Source organism: Doryrhamphus excisus, linkage group LG15 (assembly GCF_037039965.1).
Source record: "Doryrhamphus excisus strain RoL-2023G ecotype Guam linkage group LG15, RoL_Dexc_Guam_v1.1, whole genome shotgun sequence".
NCBI classification, from domain to species: Eukaryota; Metazoa; Chordata; class Actinopteri; order Syngnathiformes; family Syngnathidae; genus Doryrhamphus; species Doryrhamphus excisus.
This window is the reverse complement of record NC_136371.1, coordinates 6065636-6086582: the sequence shown is the minus strand read 5'-3', so window position 1 is coordinate 6086582 and position 20947 is coordinate 6065636. Positions and strand designations below refer to the sequence as shown.

At 41.4% G+C, this 20947-nt stretch overlaps 2 protein-coding genes across 5 annotated transcripts in view; one reads left to right on the top strand and one right to left on the bottom strand.

Moving 5' to 3' along the window:
- The first annotated feature begins 608 nt into the window (after window positions 1-608).
- Window positions 609-8946, top strand: ptpn22 (protein tyrosine phosphatase non-receptor type 22). Its single transcript, XM_058052608.2, has 21 exons — window positions 609-1030; window positions 2596-2704; window positions 2875-2951; window positions 3032-3127; window positions 3694-3732; window positions 3818-3889; window positions 3987-4046; window positions 4200-4342; window positions 4807-4873; window positions 4949-5026; window positions 5126-5212; window positions 5293-5704; window positions 7086-7172; window positions 7342-7413; window positions 7502-7638; window positions 7735-7762; window positions 8158-8214; window positions 8378-8493; window positions 8559-8589; window positions 8665-8739; window positions 8824-8946. Exons 1-21 carry the CDS (start codon window positions 926-928, stop codon window positions 8883-8885), a joined length of 2010 nt encoding a protein of 669 aa, XP_057908591.2. The 5' UTR covers window positions 609-925; the 3' UTR covers window positions 8886-8946.
- Window positions 8947-12985: 4039 nt separating this feature from the next.
- magi3a (membrane associated guanylate kinase, WW and PDZ domain containing 3a) overlaps window positions 12986-20947 on the bottom strand; it is an 81441-nt gene continuing 73479 nt past the window's right edge. For 2 of the 4 annotated variants that reach the window (XM_058052605.2, XM_058052607.2), the window contains exons 13-22: window positions 20543-20637; window positions 20188-20380; window positions 18710-18922; window positions 18342-18527; window positions 18163-18256; window positions 17181-17223; window positions 16922-17059; window positions 16085-16223; window positions 15776-15848; window positions 13962-14109 (exon numbers count right to left, since the gene is read on the bottom strand). In XM_058052605.2, coding sequence (XP_057908588.2) covers window positions 15796-15848; window positions 16085-16223; window positions 16922-17059; window positions 17181-17223; window positions 18163-18256; window positions 18342-18527; window positions 18710-18922; window positions 20188-20380; window positions 20543-20637 — 1154 coding nt within the window. In that variant the 3' untranslated portion in view covers window positions 13962-14109; window positions 15776-15795. Of the gene's footprint in view, window positions 14110-15775; window positions 15849-16084; window positions 16224-16921; window positions 17060-17180; window positions 17224-18162; window positions 18257-18341; window positions 18528-18709; window positions 18923-20187; window positions 20381-20542; window positions 20638-20947 lie in introns of all 4 variants that reach the window. The other 2 variants (XM_058052601.2, XM_058052602.2) reach the window with 1 other exon arrangement.

The following is a 20947-nucleotide window of genomic DNA, read 5'->3' as shown; positions in this document are numbered from 1 at the left end:
TCACTAAAGAAGACATAAAAATGATGCCTACAAATGTTTGAAAGAGGAGTGACAAGAAAAATGGAAACAATGACAATGAACACCACATGCACTGCATATGGAGACAAATCTAAAGTGAACTAAAATAGTTGAAAGTTGGAAGGCAGTTGAAAAGGATGACAATAGAGAAAGATTCACCAAAGTCATGTATAAACATTTGAACTTTTCAAAGCATGTCTACAGGCAGACTTTGTAACTCCCCCTTTCCGGTGAAAACCACAACTCAAACCTAACGCATATCTGAAGAGTTCAAAGTGACATTATCTTTATACGAAAGGAATAATATGTACAACTGTGTATTTATGCAAGCACTATCACAACCCCCCCCCCCACACGTGTCATTAAACGTTACATAAGCAGTTATAAATATTTTATTTATTACAGTGGTTTGCGAGTGATTAGATTTCAAATGTTTATATAAGCTATAACATACACACAACAAATATATAAACACTGTCAGTTGCTCCCAGAGCGAAAACTTTATTCTATGTACAGGCCTGATGAAAATCTTAAGTAGCTAGTAGCTAGTATTTACCATTTCCTTGTACATTCTTACGTAATGACAATCAAAGCTTTCTATTCAATTGCATTGTAAAACATGAGATTGGGGCCTCGTCATGTGGTCAAGTTTGACAAAAATCTCAACATTCAACACACGCGACGCCAACTGCAACTGACTTTAGGACCCAGTGAGAGATACGCACAGAACATGTGAACTTCCTCGTTTTCTCACCATAGTTCCTTGATGTGATAATTGCAATACAGAAGTGCAGCAGAGACAGTGGGCCTGAGTCCTCACTTAATGTCCCTAGTTTTGGACATGTAGATTGGGACCCGGGTGTCCTGACATGAAAGGTAACCTGTTCAGAACGGAGAGCACCCAGCCATGGAGCAACAACAGGCCGGCATTGTGAGGAACTTGCTGACTCAGCTAGAGAGACAAGATACAGAGGACAAGGAGGTGCAACACAGCATTCATGGGGAGTTTATGGTGAGCAAGACAATAAATTGTACTTGTATTACTTTAACATGGCAGCCAGATAGCAAAGTAACGTGAATGACTTCAGGGAAGTAACTATTGTAGATACTACTGGGCTCTTCCTGTTCATATTGATGCTTGTCAGAGAAGGATGTGCCGGAATACCACCATGTTTTCATGTTTCGTAACAACATTTACTAAATGACAAATAAAAAAGATACTTGTTGAACGTTGGGATCATATTTCATGCCAGACAATAAATGAATGAAATATATTGTCAGATATGAAAGTGGTAACAAAAAGGAAAGCCCAGAAGCCTTTCAAAAGTAGATTTTAGGGTAGACCTAATACTTATACCTAATACATAGAATAGACATCCACAAAGCGCAGCATGCAAAGAAAAAAAACAAACTCCCTCTGAAGAGTCAAAAGATGACGTAATTGGTGAGCTGTTGCCCTGACAACAAGTGACATGCCAGAGTCGGAGGATGTCACGACCGCTCCGTAGAAAAGGGCTACATTATTAAATCCTTCCTTTTGTGAGTTCAATCCTAAACCTGCAGACTGTGGAAGTGAAACGGCTACCCGACTAGGACAGTGACTTTTCAAATCTCTCAGAAACATGATCCTTCTCGCGAAATGTGAAACAGTTTAGAATTTCTGCCAGAGATTGCTTTCTTACCAATACCAATATTGACAGTCATTAGAAACTTTGATGTAGAAATGTACAGTATGTACTATATTTGTACTCATAGGAGGGTTGTAATTATACCTTGTGGATTAATTGATGACTTAGTGCTCACGTAGTTGAGATAATATTGAGTTGTCATGTTGTCACAGTTGCATATGAGTTGCAAAGGGGCCTATATATTAAGGCCCAAAAAAGGCCAGCATTGTTAATCCAGTGAACGGCATCATGCTACATCTATTATGTGAATCTCTGGGCACTGGGTATGAGCTAGAGTGATAGATTTCGGTGTGCCAGTCATATAGCAAGGGAAACACCCGTGAAGAACAACACCCGGGTCAACAATAACTGTGTTTGCCAGGTGCCAATGTTAGATTTATGTTTCTGTATGTTTAGGGCTTCAAAATAATTATGTTGAAAAATATGGTCTCAAAGTTTGTATTGACTGCCAGTGTACAATAAACTATAGTCAATGAAATTACAGTAATCCCTACATTATCTCCCTCATCTTATGCAGCGGGGCGGCACGGCGGTCCAGTGGTTAGCGCGCAGACCTCACAGCTAGGAGACCAGGGTTCAATTCCACCCTCGGCCATCTCTGTGTGGAGTTTGCATGTTCTCCCCGTGCATTTCCTCCCACATTCCAAAAACATGCGAGGTTAATTGGCGACTCCAAATTGTCCATAGGTATAAATGTGAGTGTGAATGGTTGTTTGTCTATATGTGCCCTGTGATTGGCTGGCCACCAGTCCAGGGTGTACCCCACCTCTCGCCCAAAGACATCTGGGATAGGCTCCAGCACCCCCCGCGACCCTCGTGAGGAAAAAGCGGTAGAAAATGAATGAATGAATGAATCTTATGCAGTGTTTTTTTTGTTTTTTTTTTACAGAGGTTGAAAAACCAATCAATTAGGTATCGCAATGATAAGACATACCCCACCAAATCAGCAGAAACTCAGGAAAACATCAAGAAGAACAGATACAAGGACATTCTTCCATGTAAGCTTCACTTAAGGAACATTTGTGAATCCTTAGTCTGACTAAATTGATTCTATGTTGACATTTTCTAGACAAAGGTAAAAGTGCCTAAAGATGTGAATTTGACTGGATTGTTACGGCATCAGAAAAGTTGTATGATTTTGTTCAATATCGTCCCGATACTTTTCCAGTTGATCACACCAGAGTGAAGCTCACACTCACCACCTCTAAAGCTGACACTGACTACATTAATGCCAATTTCATAAAGGTAAACAATGTTCTCATTATGTGGATTGTATTTAGCAGCAAAGACGCAACCCCTATATGACGCTGCTGTTTTGTGTGCAGGGAGTGACAGGCTCCCAGGCCTACATTGCTACTCAGGGGCCACTTCATCACACAGTACTGGACTTCCTGAGAATGCTATGGGAGTATGAGATACATGTATGAGTTGCTTATTATCTGTCGACACAGCAATATCAATATCATGATTGGATTTTTGTTATTGTCGATTGTTGTTGACTTCCAAGTCTTTGCGTCTTATGTCTCCTTGGAGACCTTGGAGTTCCTTGTCATTAATATTTGTCCCCTTTATCTACTTTGACTTCCTCTGATACGCCATTTAACTTGATGTATATTTGCTTGTATATTTGAAGTTTGCTTTCTTAGCGATATTGGCTTTCCATTTTTTCAGATTAGAATGGTAAAGACTACGACCAAATCCGATGTCGGACCGTTTGAGTTTTATCCAATCATGTAATTCCAGGGCGATCCTGTTCCACTCCAGTCCTATAGGTGGCAGAAATCTGCATTTCAAAGTCGGTTACAACTGACTTTTTTATGGTAGTTCTCTCTGGTGGCAGTGGTTGGTCACTGCCACAGTGGGCCCCGATGCAAGTGGAACCCTATACTATGTTACAGGCATCACACTTTAAACTATTGTAGAATTTTCATGCTTGGTGGAGGTAATACTCACACCAATAACCAGCATACCTACTCTTTTTCCTTAGGTCATAGTCATGGCTTGCCGGGAATTTGAAATGGGAAAGGTAAAGAACAAAAAAAAAATCTCAATGATCAACAAACATTTATCATTCAACCAACACACATATACCCATTTTCCAATCTTTGTAGAAAAAGTGTGAGCGCTACTGGCCGCAGAAGGAGGAAGAGCCATTTGTATGTGGACCTTTTATTGTTCATTGTGTGAGTATTTTTCCCACTATTTACTGGTCCCTAAAAAATAATAGTTTTCTTTCTTATTTCACCCAACAAAAAGAAAAAACTCTTGCTTTTTGCACAGGACTGTGAGGAGGATAAAGGAGCCTATCTGACAAGGACATTAAAACTGACGTATGACAATGTAAGACATTGATGACAAACAATGGTAATCAGAAAGACTAGATATCAGTGTCTTCTCCCTAAAATCCAAGTGGTTTACCTGGTAAATACAACCCTGATATGCTCTACATTGTGGATTGCAATGTTTTTTGTCTTCTGTCTTAACTTTCTCCAGTGTTGCCGAACTATAAAGCAGCTGCATTATGTTAACTGGCCAGACCATGGAGTACCCAATTTCATCCTCCCCATTTTAGACATGATGGAGGAGATGCGTACCTATCAGTCTCATGATGACATCCCCATCTGCATCCACTGCAGGTCCATTTTTTTTTAACTTCTACAACCCTATTCTCGAGAAATGTATTATAGTTGTAATGTAAATAAGAGTTATGAAGATTGAACTGAACTAATGAGCTAATGAGGTCTAAAAACGGAACTTGATCAACTCTTGATCAACCCTTTAATAACAGGTTGTATGTCCTTGTAGGTCTTCAATTATGAGAATCCTATTATGTAGGTTACATGGTGCCCTATTGTCTCAGACTCAGAGGTAAAGAACCTCCAGGAAGTATGCATAGGCAAGAAGTCAACAACCCACTAGGTTTCCCCTCAGGTGTTTCCACATTACTGCTTACAGCATAGATCCGATATCGTCCAGCACTTCATTTGCAATACCGATACAGACAGCAGATTTTCAATATTATATACAAAGTAAAGTCAAAGCTAAAACATTATTTGTCAGACACAAAGTTCATAGCTGAAATGCCATGCTGTGGTTTCAGTGCTGGATGTGGTAGAACAGGAGCCCTTTGTGTCATCGATTATACTTGGAATCTACTCAGGAAACAGGTGAGAAATGTCCCATATCTTTATTTATTTCATCATTACAGAACTGAACTGGTGGAAATTTTTTTTTTTTTTTAGTTGATCACTTCAGATTTCAATGTCTGTGACATAGTTCACACCATGAGAACCCAACGACCCTCTGTAGTGCAAACCAAGGTAGCATCCCGTGTTTCTTTCTTATGCATAAGTCTTCCTTTGAAAGTTTGAATATGAATTTACATTTTCACACAGCAGCTATCTTGATTTTGTTATCAGGAACAATATGAGCTGGTCTACAGCATCATCAGGTTACTGTTCCAGAGATACCTGCAGTCCATGAATGTGCAGAACTGCTCAAACCAGGTGATCAACATCTAACAGAGTTTACATTATTTTCAGCCTTATTTCTGACTTACGGTATATCCTTCTGTCAAATTACCAAGGGGAAAATTGGTACATCAACGACAGAGCAAGAGGATCAAAGTGAGAAGTCACAGCTACTTCAGCACATCTGTGATGAGGAAATGAACACCCTAACACAGGACCAGAAAACACTGCCATCTGGTCTTGTTGCATCCAAGACAGACGAGGAGAAAGGGCTCCATAGCAGCCAAGAAGTGGCTGCAGTAGAGGGAATACAGCAGGGTGATGATGCATTGACATCTGCAGATTCAACTATTGCTGCAGAAGACATCTGTTTCGCCGTGGAGGATCCCTACTTTCACACCGGCCTATTTGACAATCTACCACGAGCGAACAAGCGATGGACAGTTGGTCCAATCATCAGCAGCAAGTCCTCATTGTCTCCGTATGACAATGACCACACAATGGAGTCTCACTCTTCTCTCGTCACAGGTGAGTGTTCAAATCCTCTTTAAGTCTCACATGAATCCACGTAGACAACACGGGATGTTGACCCAGTCCACAAGTCCACTATTGGGGGCCTGTCAGCATCCTATTGGTTGCTATGCTCAACCCATCTTGAAAGGATTACAGGCGGTCCTCGCTATATCGTGTTTCTATCTATCACTCCCTCACTATACTATGGTTTTCCAAAAAATAATAAATGATCACTGTTTAGTGGTTGACTGTGGCATATTATTAGTCACGGTTAAATCTGTGCCAGGGTTCCAATGTTATAAATGTGAATAGCAGGGGAACCTATTAAAGCGCAAACCTATTTAAAGGGGACCTATTATGCTGTTTACACTTTTCTGACCTATAAATGTAGTTAGAATGTTGTATTATTGTGTTTAACAATGCCAAAGTTTCAGATAATGAGGTTTGCGCATTTGGATGTGAGCCCTGAAAGAAGTTTGGGATGGCTCAAAACGCTCTGTTTCAGAGGGCGTTGCAAAAGTGTGCCTTTGTGATGTCACAGATGAGCGAGTTTCCTTATGGGCATGTCTGTATGTGCTATACACTCTCTGCCCTAACCCAAGCTCCGCTTCTCTGTTTCTGAGGCAAACTCAGGCAGAAATTATTGGAGCTACATAAAAATATTTTCATCTATCAACAACATTTCACACGGGACTGTTTTTGTGAACATGAACGTCAAAAGTGTCACTCAAGCTAGAAGCAGCGCACTCTCGCCTGGAAAGGGGCATTAATATCGAACACACTGTGCATCCACAGAGGTTTGAGAGAACCACAGTGCTCACTGTCTGGAACACGATAGTCCTGCCAAAAACATGTAATGACCACATTTCCTTTAGCGGTGTTGTGTTCCACGGCACGGCGCAGTGGTGCATTTGACAAAGTGTGTCCGACAATGAGTGCTGGATGTGCTAGACGCACACAGCTATATATAGCAGCCACCATGAAGTTCGTGTGGGCACATCAACACTCGGGGCTAAACAGTTAGAGTGACATCAACTCCCGAAGCTAGCAGCTACAGCGGCGCGTTCAGGTACCCGATTAAACCAGAACAGAACAGGGTATAACAAGGAGTCTTTTGTACAATACCAGTGGTCTCTCTAGTACAATCACCTTGCATGATATCATGTATGTCACATAGGTATCAAACACGTCAATTTTGCATCATATTTGTATTAGAGATTTGAAAGACGTGCATTTTTAGCATCATAATCGGCTTTAGAATTGTCATACTATTTGATGAAAACAAGTAGATACAATAACAATATTTTCTCAAATAGTCAAATTTACTATCACATCGTCCACAGATTACTTCAATCATTTCTGCCTGAGTCACAGTATCTTGTGACTCCTTTGTTAGGTTCAAAAGGAGCACATACTGATGTGGACACACCTCCTCCTCTACCTGAACGAACCCCTGAATCCTATCAACTGGCCGTTGATACAGGTTGGTATCAGCTTTCCAAAGATCATCATCCTATGGATAATTCAGTGTGTATGTTTTTGGACTGTGGGGGGTAACCAGAATATCCAAAGGAGGAAATGAAATGGAATCATCTTATGAAATTCTTATAAGCGTTACTAAAAATCTAAACAATAATTTGTGTGGGTCCTAGGCAGTCCTGTGTCACCCATCCCATCGCTTCCAGATAGAACCCCAGAATCGTACGAGATGGCCGTTTATCAAGGTGAGCATCACGAAACATCTGTTGGATAAATACATAAAATAGCATTGGATTCCTGTTTTAAATGATGAATTTCTCATGGGCGTTGCAGCGCCTGCCGACAGTCAGCGAGAGGTCACACCGACAGTGAAGTGGAACAAAATCGGGATGTCTTCAGAGTGGTCAGGCACCTCAAAGCAAGTCTGCGCCGCTCATGAGCGAGAAACAAAACCATGGGTGAGAAGTAAGGTAAGTGGCTTACGAGTTTGACTGAGATTGAATAGTTTACAAATATTTTACACACAAATCACTCTTAATGCCTTTTGTTGTTTTTTTTTTTTGCAGAGTCTGAGATCAAAAATGACCTTCACAGGTAAACTTGTGGTTGAAGTCCTCCACACTGGTGATGTTAGCATTGCATAGGCGTGTTGATTTTGTGTCTTTTATGTAAAATCAACAGAGGTAGCAGGATAGCAAAGGTTTTTCAGAAGCTTTTCCTCACATCGCAAGTCCTTCCTCAGCTTGTTAGCATCACCGAGTACTTCATGGCTAGAGTATACTTATTATACTTGGTGTTCTCCATCAAGTTTATATTGTCCGTCATTTTTGCCCATCATAATGTAAAACATGGGGGATAGGGTATCCCACCCTGATTAAATAAGCTCTGCCTCTTCCTGCCCCTCCGTGAGGAAAACCCATTTTAATGTAACTTGTTAAGCTGTCCGTCATAAATAAAATAAAAAGTAACAGGTAGTGTTTTGTCTACAGAGCCACTGACTCCATTGTGGCTGCCCTCTCCACCTCCTGTTGCTGAAGGAGGAAGTGGTGAGTACAGCCTCAGCCTTAAAGGGACTGCACACCAGACTGCAGTCACCTGTAACAATACCACATTGAGTTTTTATGACAGCATCCCAACATAATACTAAATAAATGCATGTAGAAATAAAAAAGCTTAATGTAATCAATGTAATTTACTTTGTTTCTGCAGCATCAGCAGAAGTGAGTAGCATGTGTGATGGAAACCAAAAGGCCTCCCTCTCTGACTGTGGGGCGTCAGGAGACAAAGCGGACAAAAATGACGACAAGCCACCATCCAGAAAAAAGGTATCAGATGTTTCTATACCAAAGCATGGATTCTGACTCAACGTGAATATTTTTGTCTCCGTCAGAGTCTGAATTTTTTCAGAGACAAACAGAAATGTGAGTCATGCTCTTTCCTGTCCTCATTTTCCTGTCCATACAAGAAAGACTAACATGTCAAAAATATGTCTCCAGTAAAGCCAAGGACTGCTGCTCTTCCTACGTTGTCCCCATCCTCCAATGGGGTCTTAATGTCGTTGTTCAAATTTGGTAATCATCTGTACACTTAACTCATCAGCACATCTTTGGCTCAATTCAAATCATGCAAATTGTGTTGTACTCTGTTTTCCACAGGATTTGGGAACAGGATAGGAAAGCCAAAAGGACCCAGGAATTACCCACAAAATTGGTTCTAAAAATGTATGTCTCCAGATTTGAACGGAAGATTTATCATCTCATAAAGATCTTCTATCACTAGTGGTTGCTTAGAGCCTCCTTGTGGACGTATGCTGAACTTCACCTCACAAAGCCATAACATGGAAGCTCTACTGTCAATTTCTACTCTACTGTAAATCAGTAGCCGCTGAGGGCCTTTTAATCCCTTTGATACTTTGATGTTTATTTATTTTGTAAAAATAGTCAGAAGATCCGGGTTTTGGAGCATGTATTGTTTGCATGTTCCAAAAATATCACCTAATGAGGATAAATCATATAGAATATGGATGGATGGCATTTTCTCCTTATGATGTGCTTTTTTGTTTAATTTTTCCAATTTTGGTTTAATTTTATTTTTACAATGTTACATTCATTCATTTTCTACCGCGGTCTGCACTTTGAACACCAATGCCCTAAATGAAGGAATTGGGATGTTCATTGTTAATAACATAGATTTGTACACACTGATTTAAGAACATTACATTATGTAACCTGATGGCAAAGTTACAATCTGTTGTAGTATTTCTTTTGTCCTTTCAACCAGAGATTTTTGATCTGTCTACATCCAAGATGGTTAAGATGACAGAAATCAACGGTTACGCCATTGGCAGATTTTCTTTTTCAACTCTTTGTTCTTTGCCACGATTTTGTAATAAAAAGTAAACATCAATGTCGCAGAGCTGGGAGTGTACGTAGAGGATGCCTTCCCTTCTCAGCCGGTTAAGCTTGGTGTCATCAACATTCACTAATTAAGATTCCTGTCACATCAAAACATCACCTCATTATGACAAAGTAATTGTAGGTCCTACTTGAAAACTACCTGAGATACCGGAGGCTCGTACAGATCCAGCTGCAGTTGTTGGATAACCTTATTGAAGTCACCAGCATGGAAACACACAACCCGTGGTTGATTAGTCCTGTTGAAGAGAATAAGACAAAATTGACCTGTCAATCCTCAGCAAAAAGCCTACACATGATCATAAAGCTACCAGCTACCTAGTATTCTCCAAAGTGAACAGCCTTCAGCACTCCCACAGCAGCAGTCAGACCTCTGGCCCACGTGGTCAGCATGGGCCTTGGTGCGGTCCTCAAACAAAACCACATGGGGTTCGCTTGCCCTTGGCAGGTAGTGCAGATTTTTTATGTCAATCATGGACCTGCATGAAAAAATGTACAGAATATCACATATAAAAATGATGGTAATATCACGTTCCACTGTGGCAGAACTGTTGACTCCCCACCATAGTTGGGCCCACACCACACACATGTACTAGCTGCTGGATTGTACCTGCGATGTTTCAAAGTGGAACTGGAACAATTTGCATTTGGCACTATTTGTTCTCCTGGTCGCACCCACATGATGGGCCCGTCATCATTCTAAGAGTGACATTCCAGCTTCAGAATGGACAGGCTTCCCCATGGCAGGGTCCTCCAACATGTCCAGGAATTCTGTGAAATAATCTCCAACTTCCTCATCCACAGCTCCAACCAAGCTAATTTGCAACCCGATAAGTTCCGGAACATTATGTGCAGTTCACCTGTGGAAGTGACTGAATGTTCTGCATGTCTGTGTCCATGTCCACTTGGCCCCGCCTCTCACCTGAAGTCAGCTGGGACTCCAGCATACCCCGTGAGGATAATCTACATAGAAAAGTGAAAGTAAAAGTGAAAATGGCAGGTGTTTCGGAAAACAAGCGTCCTTGATGAAGACAAGAATGAGGGGGCAGGTTCTTCTTGGTGAGACTGTGGCTGCGATGATGATGATGATAATGGTGTTGGAGGTGATGTAGCTTCACTTTCTTCTCTGTGGCAAATCCCTCTTCTTTTTTCTCACACTTCACACAGCAATGGAGAAAACTGGTCCACCATATTTCCAGCTACTTTGAGTGGAAGTGATTCGGCTGGTTGTGCCATATTAGCATGTATTTAAAGCACCTGGCGGGGTCACAGTTGAAGTCCTGTCGTCAGTTAACTCCTTCAAGTCCACCGGTTGTTGTTCTTTGCGCATGCGTGGCACGCGCATCTTTGGGCTGTTGTAGTCTAGTGAAATGCATCACGGGAGTTGGCGTTTCCACTCAATTGCCTGCGTGCTGTCGCTCACGTTCGCACTAAGATGACGTCATTTTGAGAAGGAAGAGGGGAAAAATCCTCTCCGGTGTAGTGTTGTACAGTAAGTACTTTTGGCGACACCTGGTGGCCACAATAATTCTTCCTACTGCTGGCCATAACATACTGGACAACTTTTGTTACTCAGTACTTTCTAATACGCTTGTTTTGTGTTTGTGATTTGAAATTTCACACATTGAAACACACGCTCGTGTTTATTCAGTAAACCTTTATTTATCAGTGCATGATCAGAATGCAAGATTATTTATTTTCACCAATTTTCATGTCAGTTCCCTTAATAAAAAAATAATGAAACAATTTACAGAGGATTGTTTTTCTGCATGAATATTTATACAGGTGCTGTACAAGTTGGAAACATTTACAACTAACTGTGATGTTAAAACTACACATTTTGTCATACGTTTTGGAACAATGCAAGGCCACAGTATCATACATGATAATGGAATGCACAGTAAACAGTACAGTGGTCAATCATATCAACAATAAAGTGGACAAAAAAAAAATAGCAAGCGATGTCTCGAGAGAGACAGTTTCTTCTGTACATACTTCGACAGGCAGTCTGATGCTTCACATGGAAACAAGCGTGTGAATAAAGGACATTACTGTGCTCTACAACAGCAATATCAGTGCAGGTCTAATGTCATCCCAAAAAAGTCCAAAAATAGGTTATTTTAAAAAATAGGGGCTATGAATGACTTCATTTATGACACCCAGTCATTTTTATACAAAAACATTGGAGTCCCCAAACCGCCAACACCTTATTGAATTGTAATCAACCCGATTTTGTGATAATAAATATTATTTTAAAATACACCGATAAGGGCAATGAAGTCCTCTACAAAATAGAAATATGCATTTAACCAAATACAGTAATTTTTTATCCTAACCCCTCAAATGTAACTGTAATGTTGTCCCCACCGTTTGATGCCAGTGAGGAATAGCAACAGATAATACGTCGTGGTATCTGAGGCCATGGAGCTCACAAATACTGTAAGTCAACATCCACAGGGCATTTATGAATATGGTAAAAAAAAAAAAACAATGACTGCATACTTATTTCACCTTTGAGCACACACACCACTGTGTATTTGTGTCAAATATTCTTAGACTTTTTGGAACATCAGACCTATCAATTTGATGTGAACTTTGACCTGAGATACCTCTAAGGGCTTTTGACAGATATCACTGACATGAAAAGGATGCTTAGTCAGAATCTGAATCCCAATTATTGTCATTTTGAGGACTGGTAGAGCAAAATCAAAGATATGAGAATCATGAGATATATTTTTTTGGGGAGGGGGGTGATAAAAATATAAGCATCTTTTTAAGAATGCTGAAGGCTCTCACATCTTACAATCAACGTCCCATCTGAAGTCTGTGTCAATATATACGCTTTGATAAGTAATGCTCAGATTGAGTATATTAAGTCAATGCTACAGCAATATGAAACAGCACACAATAGCCACATGACTTAAAACACAGAGCTGTATAAGCGGACCATCACAGACCACAAAATCATAGAAATAGAGTGTATAGATTGTGCAGTTCTTACAGTGGCAGGACCTTCAGAGCTGCATCCGAGGCATTCAATCAGTTCAATCCACTTTCATGACATTTAGAAGAGGATACGCCAAGGAAACCCCTCAAATGTAGGCAGCTCTACCAAGTATAGATATTTTTTCCATTGCTAAGGCTTTTTGCTGTTGATGAACTGTGACGTTATCTACACATTCTCTTTCTATCTTTAAGACATGACGCATGAAATGCGTATCTACAACTGACAGTTATAATTTCAATAAATTACATTATTATTGTTATTATTATTAACACAAACACAATAACAATAAGCACAAGTGTCCGGTCTGCTGAGTGGTGTGTCAAAAGCTCCACGACATGCTGATAAGATCATGAGAGTCGAAATCTCAGCTCATGAATCTGAATATGTTGTGTAAAAAAAAAAAAAAAAAAAAAAAAAAAAAAATCAAATGATCTATCCAAGGACATGAACACGTCTTCAACAGACAAACATTCCATGAATGTGCCTCAAACCTTCACAGTGAAAAAAAATCAGCTCCTTCATCCAAGTCTCACAGTGAATGGTGTTCCTTCAAATCGGAGTCACACGCGGCATCAAACATCAAACACAGCCTGACGGAGCGACACGACAGCTCCCTGCCTATCTGAACCGGGCAAACTTGGTGAAAAGAAATCAAACAAAGAATATTACGACTTATGCATTCTATACTGTGTCCACCTGGGACTGAATCTTACTAGAACTGGGAACCTTCCATGGGCCAGGTGTGATGGGGGCCTTCTTGCTGGTGGAGTTTGCATTGTGGCCGGGGTCCTGGATGCTACTGCTGGACCCCCTGGGGTCCTTTTTATTCACATCTTCAGGAATCCTGTGGGACCTACTGTCCTTCTCTCTTGCGCTCCGTCGGCCCAATGTGTCAGCGTCGGACCCTGACCTCTCCCTTTGCACGTGCACTTGTGTGTCTTGTTCCGTCCATTTTCCTTTCTTGTGACGATCGCTCTCTGCAACGGCTCTGTAATAAGCGTCTTCATCCTTGTGTCGTCTCCCTTCTGCAGGGGGCTGCTGGCCTGCTGGGCGTCTCGGGCTTTGGGGCTCCTCTTGTTCCCTCTTGGAGCTCTTCCTGGGGCTGGAGGAGCGACGGTCTCTCTGCCCTTCTTGCTTCCTATCCCTGCTCATATCCTCTGATGATCCCCGCTCTTTCTTTCTGGGGCTCTGGGAGCTATCGACATGATCTGCCTTGTTTTCAGTGGCTCTCTTGGGACTGGTAGCCTTGGAGTCACTCTTGCTGGTGGTGCGCTTGGTGGAAACCTGCTGCCCTCTTACTCTGTTTGGTTGACGTGCACGCTCCGGACCAGTGCTCGGTGATCCAACAGACCCGACTACAGTGGAGAATTCATCAGGGGTGGTTACCAGGGGTGACGCGGGGGACATTTCCGAGGTAGAGATGGAGACAGAAGATGGAGAGGCTGGAGGTAACAATGGCCCATCAGTTACAGAATGCTTGGGGAAGCTTGAGGTTGGAATGGTTACTTTGTCCTTAGAACCTAGGAAACAAGCAGTGAAGAGTCAGGAAGCTGCTAAGCTAACATGATCCTTTACTGTGGGTATTTTGCACATTAAATTGAAAATAAACATGCAGTATCCTCGATGCTTGTTTTTTTTGTACGGCACTAATGTTTAGCTTTGTAGAGATAAGTACTGCATATTATCACATACTACAGTATTAATTGGCCCTGTACCCTAGAAACCGTCCATGAATGATACGGGAAAAGGCCGAAATGATACTGTGTCAAAGCCCAGGGCAGTGATACTGATAAAATATAGAGTTTAACCATGTCCAGTATCAGCCCCCGTAGCTGTCCACTCAGAGCGCGCTGCTCTGGTATCGTGCCCGTGAAACAACCAATCAGAGAACAGCACACGAGTGCTTAGTGCCTAGTGCTTCTCCAGTCACCAAAAAACCCAAACTTTGATTAATGGAACTTTAATTGTCAGACATTGATAAGATAAGACTGTTGATAAAATATTATTGTTGAAATATTTTTGCAATTATTGTGTTTACACTGTTTAGATATAATACATGTAATAAAATGAACATTTTCTGGAAACAAAATCTTTTGATTAAATAGTATGTGATAAGGGAGATCAGGGTTCAATTCCACCCTTGGGCATCTCTGTGTGGAGTTTGCATGTTGCGTGGGTTTTCTCCGGGTACTCCGGTTTCCTCCCACATTCCAAAAACATGCTAGGTTAATTGGCCACTCCAAATTGTCCATAGGTATGAATGTGAGTGTGAATGGTTGTTTGTCTATATGTTTTGTCTATATGTGCCCTGTGATTGGCTGCCGCCCAAAGACAGCTAGGACCCCCGCGACCCTCGTGAGGAAAAAGCGGTAGAAAATGAATGAATGAATGAGTACGTGATAATAATCTCATGATTAAATAGTATGTGATAATAAGATCATCACATGGTTTGTCTGGTATCAGGCCCACCTTCGTTCTCGGGCTGATACTGACACTTGGGGGCATGATACCTGGCCTGATACCAGACAAACCATGTGATAACCTATAAGTACAGCATCATAGCTAGCTTTGGCCACTTCAGGTTTGCTTTAAGTTGATAACATAAGTGCGGTTATGCACGCAGCAGAGAGAAAAGCCGTTATTAGATTTCTAGAACAAGTCATAGAAAGTGATCCTTATTTGATTTTGTGGCAAGAGGTCAATGCCAGTGAACACACACACACACACACACAAGGGAGAGACAGCTAGGTGTTTTATAAGCTAAGAAAGAGCCCGTAAAGTTTGGTGTGTATGTATATAGATAAAAGGTTTGCACAATACATCTGTTGTTCTACTTAAACCACAAAAGTAGCCTTATATATACGTATATAAAGACATTATATTTCATCCTAATCGCCGTTTCTTACAACTGTATTCCCCCTCCAGGGCAAGGCATGTGTTCAGTGGCATCCGAAATAACAACTTCATAACTCCTGCAGGTCTGTTTTGTTCTTCTAGGACTCACTGCTTTGGTTTAGCCCTCCTCAAGTACTCAAACTAATTACATGTGCTGTCACCGGTCTACCATTTTGATAGTTGGGTGATAGGAAAGAGCGGAAAACAACACTTAAATCTGACAGCAGATGGATCACTTGGAAAAAGAAGGAGAGGAGCACAAGGTTTTACCACAGTTATTTAGGGACAGACCAAGAAAAGCAGTGAGGCCTTTAGTGATGCTCTGGTTTCATGTAGAAGCACAGGGTGGAAGAAGAGCTCAGACCTATAGGAGGAAGAGATAAATAGAAACAGACAGCCGTGCCGATGCAGAAAACAGAGAAGGCAAGTCAGATAAGAGCATGAGAGATAGAGAGAGAGAGAGAACTCAAGATATAAGAGCTGAGAGAGAAAAGCTTGCAACACATGCATGAGGACACACAAAGCTTATGGCAACTGAACACTACATATATCGTATGTGCATGTTTGGGTGTGTGCAAGTGCTTCTCCGGAGTCACTCACTGTGATCGGGAACCAAACCCTGGCCGGGTCGGAGCAACAAATGAACTTTATTGCCACCCGCTTGGATCAGCTCGATGGCTCGTGTGTGAGTGATGCCCTGGGTGGCCTCGCCGTTTATCTCGACGATCTGATCGCCGACCTGCCAAGCATATTAAACGCATTTACAGTAAAGTCTCGTTATATCGATATTCTCGGGAGTCGGAAAAAATACCGATATAACCGGACTATCCATATATCCGATCCTGCGCCGAACTGCATTAAAAGTGGGCGGATCTTTGATATGGCATGTAATTTTCTTCTTGAGTTCATGGATTGCGTATCTAGCATGCTTTTGTACTACAATACATTTTGTACTACAGTAAATAAAAATAAACTTACGCTGTAGTGATTACTGGTTACCGGGACATAATTCACCCCGGAACTATCGATAGGGAAGGTGTTGCCACCCGGAGGGGTAGGCTCGAGGGACGGGTGTTTTCTGCTGTGTGTGCTGCACTCTGGTGGTGGAAGTGTGAAAAGTTGACTGGAAGCAGCCGTTCGCCGTGTTCTTTTTTGGTATTGAAATCCTTAAGCAAAGATTGATTTAAGCTGCTTTTGTATCGATATAAGCAGACCAAATTGGCTGGCGGGAGATGAAAAGGGCATCGTAGTAACCGGATTATCATAATAACCGTGTATCGTACTAACGGAGCTAATTATATCATAAAAGACTAGAAATTTGCCGGGAAATGAAAATAGTATCGTAATAAGTAGTAATTCGTTTTAACCGATATCGATATAATGAGACTTTACTGTAGTTTGGTCTGATGGCAGAATTTACAAATGGCAAAAACTCACGTGTATCCGTCCGTCTTTAAGTGCGGGCCCGTCCTCAGCCAGGCGCAGAATGAACAAGCCCATGTTGTACTCTTTTCCTCCCCTCAGACTGAAGCCAAAGCCCCTCTGGCTACGGTCCAGCTCCACCACAAAACAGTCCTTTAGAAAACAGATTGGAACAACAACAGGCTTCAAAATGGATGACAGGTATCCAAGAAATAGTTGTTTTCAACAAAAAAAAAGTAGACAACAATGCAAATAATCACAAAGGCACTCTTACATGTTTGAGGACCGATGGGCTGAGTATTCCCATGTCACCATTCCTGATCCAGACAAGAGAATAAAAAACATTAAAATATGACATTAAACATACAAGTAGTTATTCTTGGAGTATTGTCATGAAGTATTACACTTTCATCAAAATGATTGAAGTGTTATGTATACAGTTTAGTCACAAGTTTCTCTCCATTAACAACATGAGGAAGTACTCCATATAAGGCACCTATCAACCATCTGGTTCGTAAAAGGACCATCATTTTATTATGGGTGCACCCTAATAGATTTTTTTCCCACTCTGCAGTCCAGAGAGAGCTGATATAGACAAAATTATACATGCAAACCAAGTGAGGACAAGTAGTATAGAAAACGGATGGATTTCTATATTTCTATTGTTTTTTTGTTTATTTTTTTTGGTACAACCTGCAATACCACAGATCACCACTAGAGGTTCCTCTAATTCCATTTTAGAAACTGACTGAACACTTTCCCCTCTGTTACATAATAGAAATAAGAACATTGATGATCCTGTTGTTGTAAGTATAAAGCCTTTATTATATACACATGTAAATTGTGATGTCAAAGTTCAATTAAATGCTCCAAAGGGCTGTACTAGTTTATTAGTCCAGTGCTTAATTTCAGTGCAGTGTGACTTGTCTTGTTTTGCAGATGTTGTTGTGATGATTTGATTAACTATAAACGGTGTAGACTTTTCTTAGTGGTGTTGGTGGAGAGTTTAAAGGGTAGAAATTGAGTGCTTAGCAAGTGAGGTGGAGAGGAAGGAGAAGAGAGGATTAAAAAGTGCCACATGAAAAGAAGCCTGACTGTTTTGTAATCTTTTTTTTCTTTGCTCCACCATTCAAGTAGTGACTGCAGGGGATTTTCCTTATATATATGTGTGTGTGTGTGTGTGTGTGTGACCACAATGTAGCTGATCTCAGAAGAGTGGACCTAATTGGGATGAATTTTCCTGCAATGGTGTGTACCTGTCGGCATAGTTGGGAGGCTGCTGGCCAACAGCTCGATGCTGCATTGATGGACTCTGCTTGGCTGAGTTTGTTGTGGACGGAGGTGCACTGTCTGTAAGAGCAAAGGTCACATTCATGTTCAATATTCCACAAATAACGTCGTCAGTGCTGAATTTTGCTGAAATGCACAAACATACCATCTTCAGGTACAACAGTGAGTGTAACAGATGTTCCGGCTTCCTTGATGAGCTGGACAATGTCGTTGTGTGACAGCTCCATGATGGACTGACCGTTGACCGCAGAGATTCGATCACCCACCTTCATCTGACCCATACGGTCTGTGGGGCTGCCTTCAATGATGCGGCCAATCTTGTGAGGTATTACTGCAATGAACAACATCCAGTTGTTAATAGCATTAAAACAATTACAATAATTATCACATTGATTCACAGCTATCTTAGCTCAGATTGACCCCTACAGATGTGTGAGCCGCTACGCTCATCTAGCCAACCAAAGCATGCTGCTGTTTCCTTTCCTTCGCCTAAAAAAAGCATGATAATCTAACCTCCAGGTGGGGGCTTGTTCTTAGAGGTGAGAATGACAAAGCCGAAGCCTTCGTTGTCTTTGCGCTGAAGTGTGACATCAAAGGATTCCTGACGAGAGGGATGGGCGGCCTTCAGTGGTTCACCTCGGGGTGTCTTAGGGGAGCTGCTGACAACTGCTGATGCTACCTGCAGGGGCTGCTGCCCGCCCTCCTCCTCCCTTCCACCGCCAACGTCTGACACGTATACAAACACATGCTTAGAAACACGCTTGGGCTAGTTTACACTTTGAATATATTGACAATTTGCGGTGGTAAAAACACAATGTGCTTCTCCTTAAAGGAGACCTTAAAATTATACTGTATCCCAGTGGGACACTATATGAATAATAATAATAATACATTTTATTTGTATAGCACTTTTCAAAATACTCAAAGACACTTTACAGAAGAATGAAGTTGAATAAAGCAAGTAAACGGAATAGAAGACACACCAAAATACAACATTCATTGGTTAATACACAGTTAAAACATAGTAAAAGTGGGGCGGGGCACAGCAGTTAGATATAAAAGGTTAGACATTAAAAACAGATTTAAAGAGGCGGGTTTTGAGTTGTTTTTTGAAGGTGGGAAGGTCAGGGCAAGCACGGAGTGAATGGGGCAAAGAGTTCCAGACGGGGGCAGCGATGGAGAAGGCTCTGTCTCCCCAGGTTCGTAGTTCATAGTGGGGTTCGTTTTAAAAGTTCCTTTTAATAAAATACTCCATAAATCTCAAATTGTGTGCATGCTAAATCTACATCATCCATCTGCACATTTGGAAGTGAGCCCTGAAAGAAGTTTGGGATGGCTCAAAACACTCGGTTTCAGAAGGCGTGGTACAACTGCCCCTTTGTGATGTCACAGAGGAAAGGACTTCCTTATATGGGCATGGCTGTAAGCTAGATAAGCTCTTGGCCATCCCCCGTGCTCTGCTACTCTGTTTACAAACAAGCTAGAAGTTATTGTATTTGGTGATTCCCAGCAAGGGAAAAATATTTTCATCTGTCAACGGCATTTCAAAGAGGACTGTTTTTGTGAACATTAATGGGGCGGGGAGGGGGGGGCGTGAATGGAATAAATTAAAACAGACCGTTTTGACGGGTAGCACAAATCCAAGGGAATACAGCTGGAATAGGTGCATATTCTGGAAGATCTAGAAGGTTTTCTGTGTCGGTTATTGTGTATAGCTGCTCTATAGGAGTCAACAACTTAATTCAAAGGGGTGAAAAATTAGCACAGTAGGTCCCCTTTAAAGTAGTTGACATAAAAATCGACTTTTCGAGCTGATGCACGACTTTGTTTGCCTGCTATGCTATTTGTTAGTGCAATTACAGGAAATACAATTTTGATACTTCCAGTTGATTTAAAGCGACAGAGACAAAGTTGTTTAACAATAACAATAAACCTTCTCTTGTCCATAATAATTGGCAGAAATATGTCTCAGAATGCACTTCATGACCCACCTGAATGTGTCAATTTCCTGCGGACTGTGAGCATAACCTGGCCGTTGCGGGCAGCGTTTGTCATCAATTCTAGTACTTGTTTGTGGGATTTGCCCTTGACTGGCACACCATCTATGCACAGAAGCTCATCACCCGCCCGCAGGCGTCCATCCTTCTCAGCTGCACCCAGCGGGACGATGGCGCCAATGTACACCTACGGACAAAAGACAAATTATTACAAAGATGAATACATGCATGTTTCCCTTTCAACCTGCAGAAAATGGGACACATGGGACAAACACTAATTTGTCATGATATGTTTTTTCATAATACTCTACACCAAGTACAGGAAGGTCTTGCTTAAGCTCCTGCTTACCGGTTGCTCTGGTCCCTCGCCTCCAAGGACACGGAAGCCAAAACCTGACTCTTGATTTCTCTTAATGAAGACATCCAGGTCCTTGGTGTTTGCAGCTGCAAATAATTATACTCAAAATAAGTTTTATGACAGAAACTCACAGATCTAAATCAACCACAAAACATAACACTTCACAACAATGTATTTGTTGCTTCTTTATCTGATATGAAAAAGGTTATATGGCACAGTCCGTACAGTAATTATACAATGGGAAGCTTTGCTTGTTGACACCTGATTTCAGAGGGTATCAATTTTCCAGGAATGTAGCAAATACAATAGATAATATCTGAATATTATCTAAGTACCCAGTTTTGAGTTTGTAATTCCGGAATATTAGCGTTAATCCTCAAAATTGGGTATCTCTTG

Bases quoted from the DNA above. Each gene is read 5' to 3' on its own strand.
- ptpn22 (XM_058052608.2), top strand. From the start codon at position 926: ATGGAGCAACAACAGGCCGGCATTGTGAGGAACTTGCTGACTCAGCTA. The intron at 7,173-7,341 runs GTTGGTATCAGC...TGTGGGTCCTAG, and splicing joins TCAACTGGCCGTTGATACAG to GCAGTCCTGTGTCACCCATC. The intron at 7,763-8,157 runs GTAAACTTGTGG...TTTTGTCTACAG, and splicing joins ATCAAAAATGACCTTCACAG to AGCCACTGACTCCATTGTGG.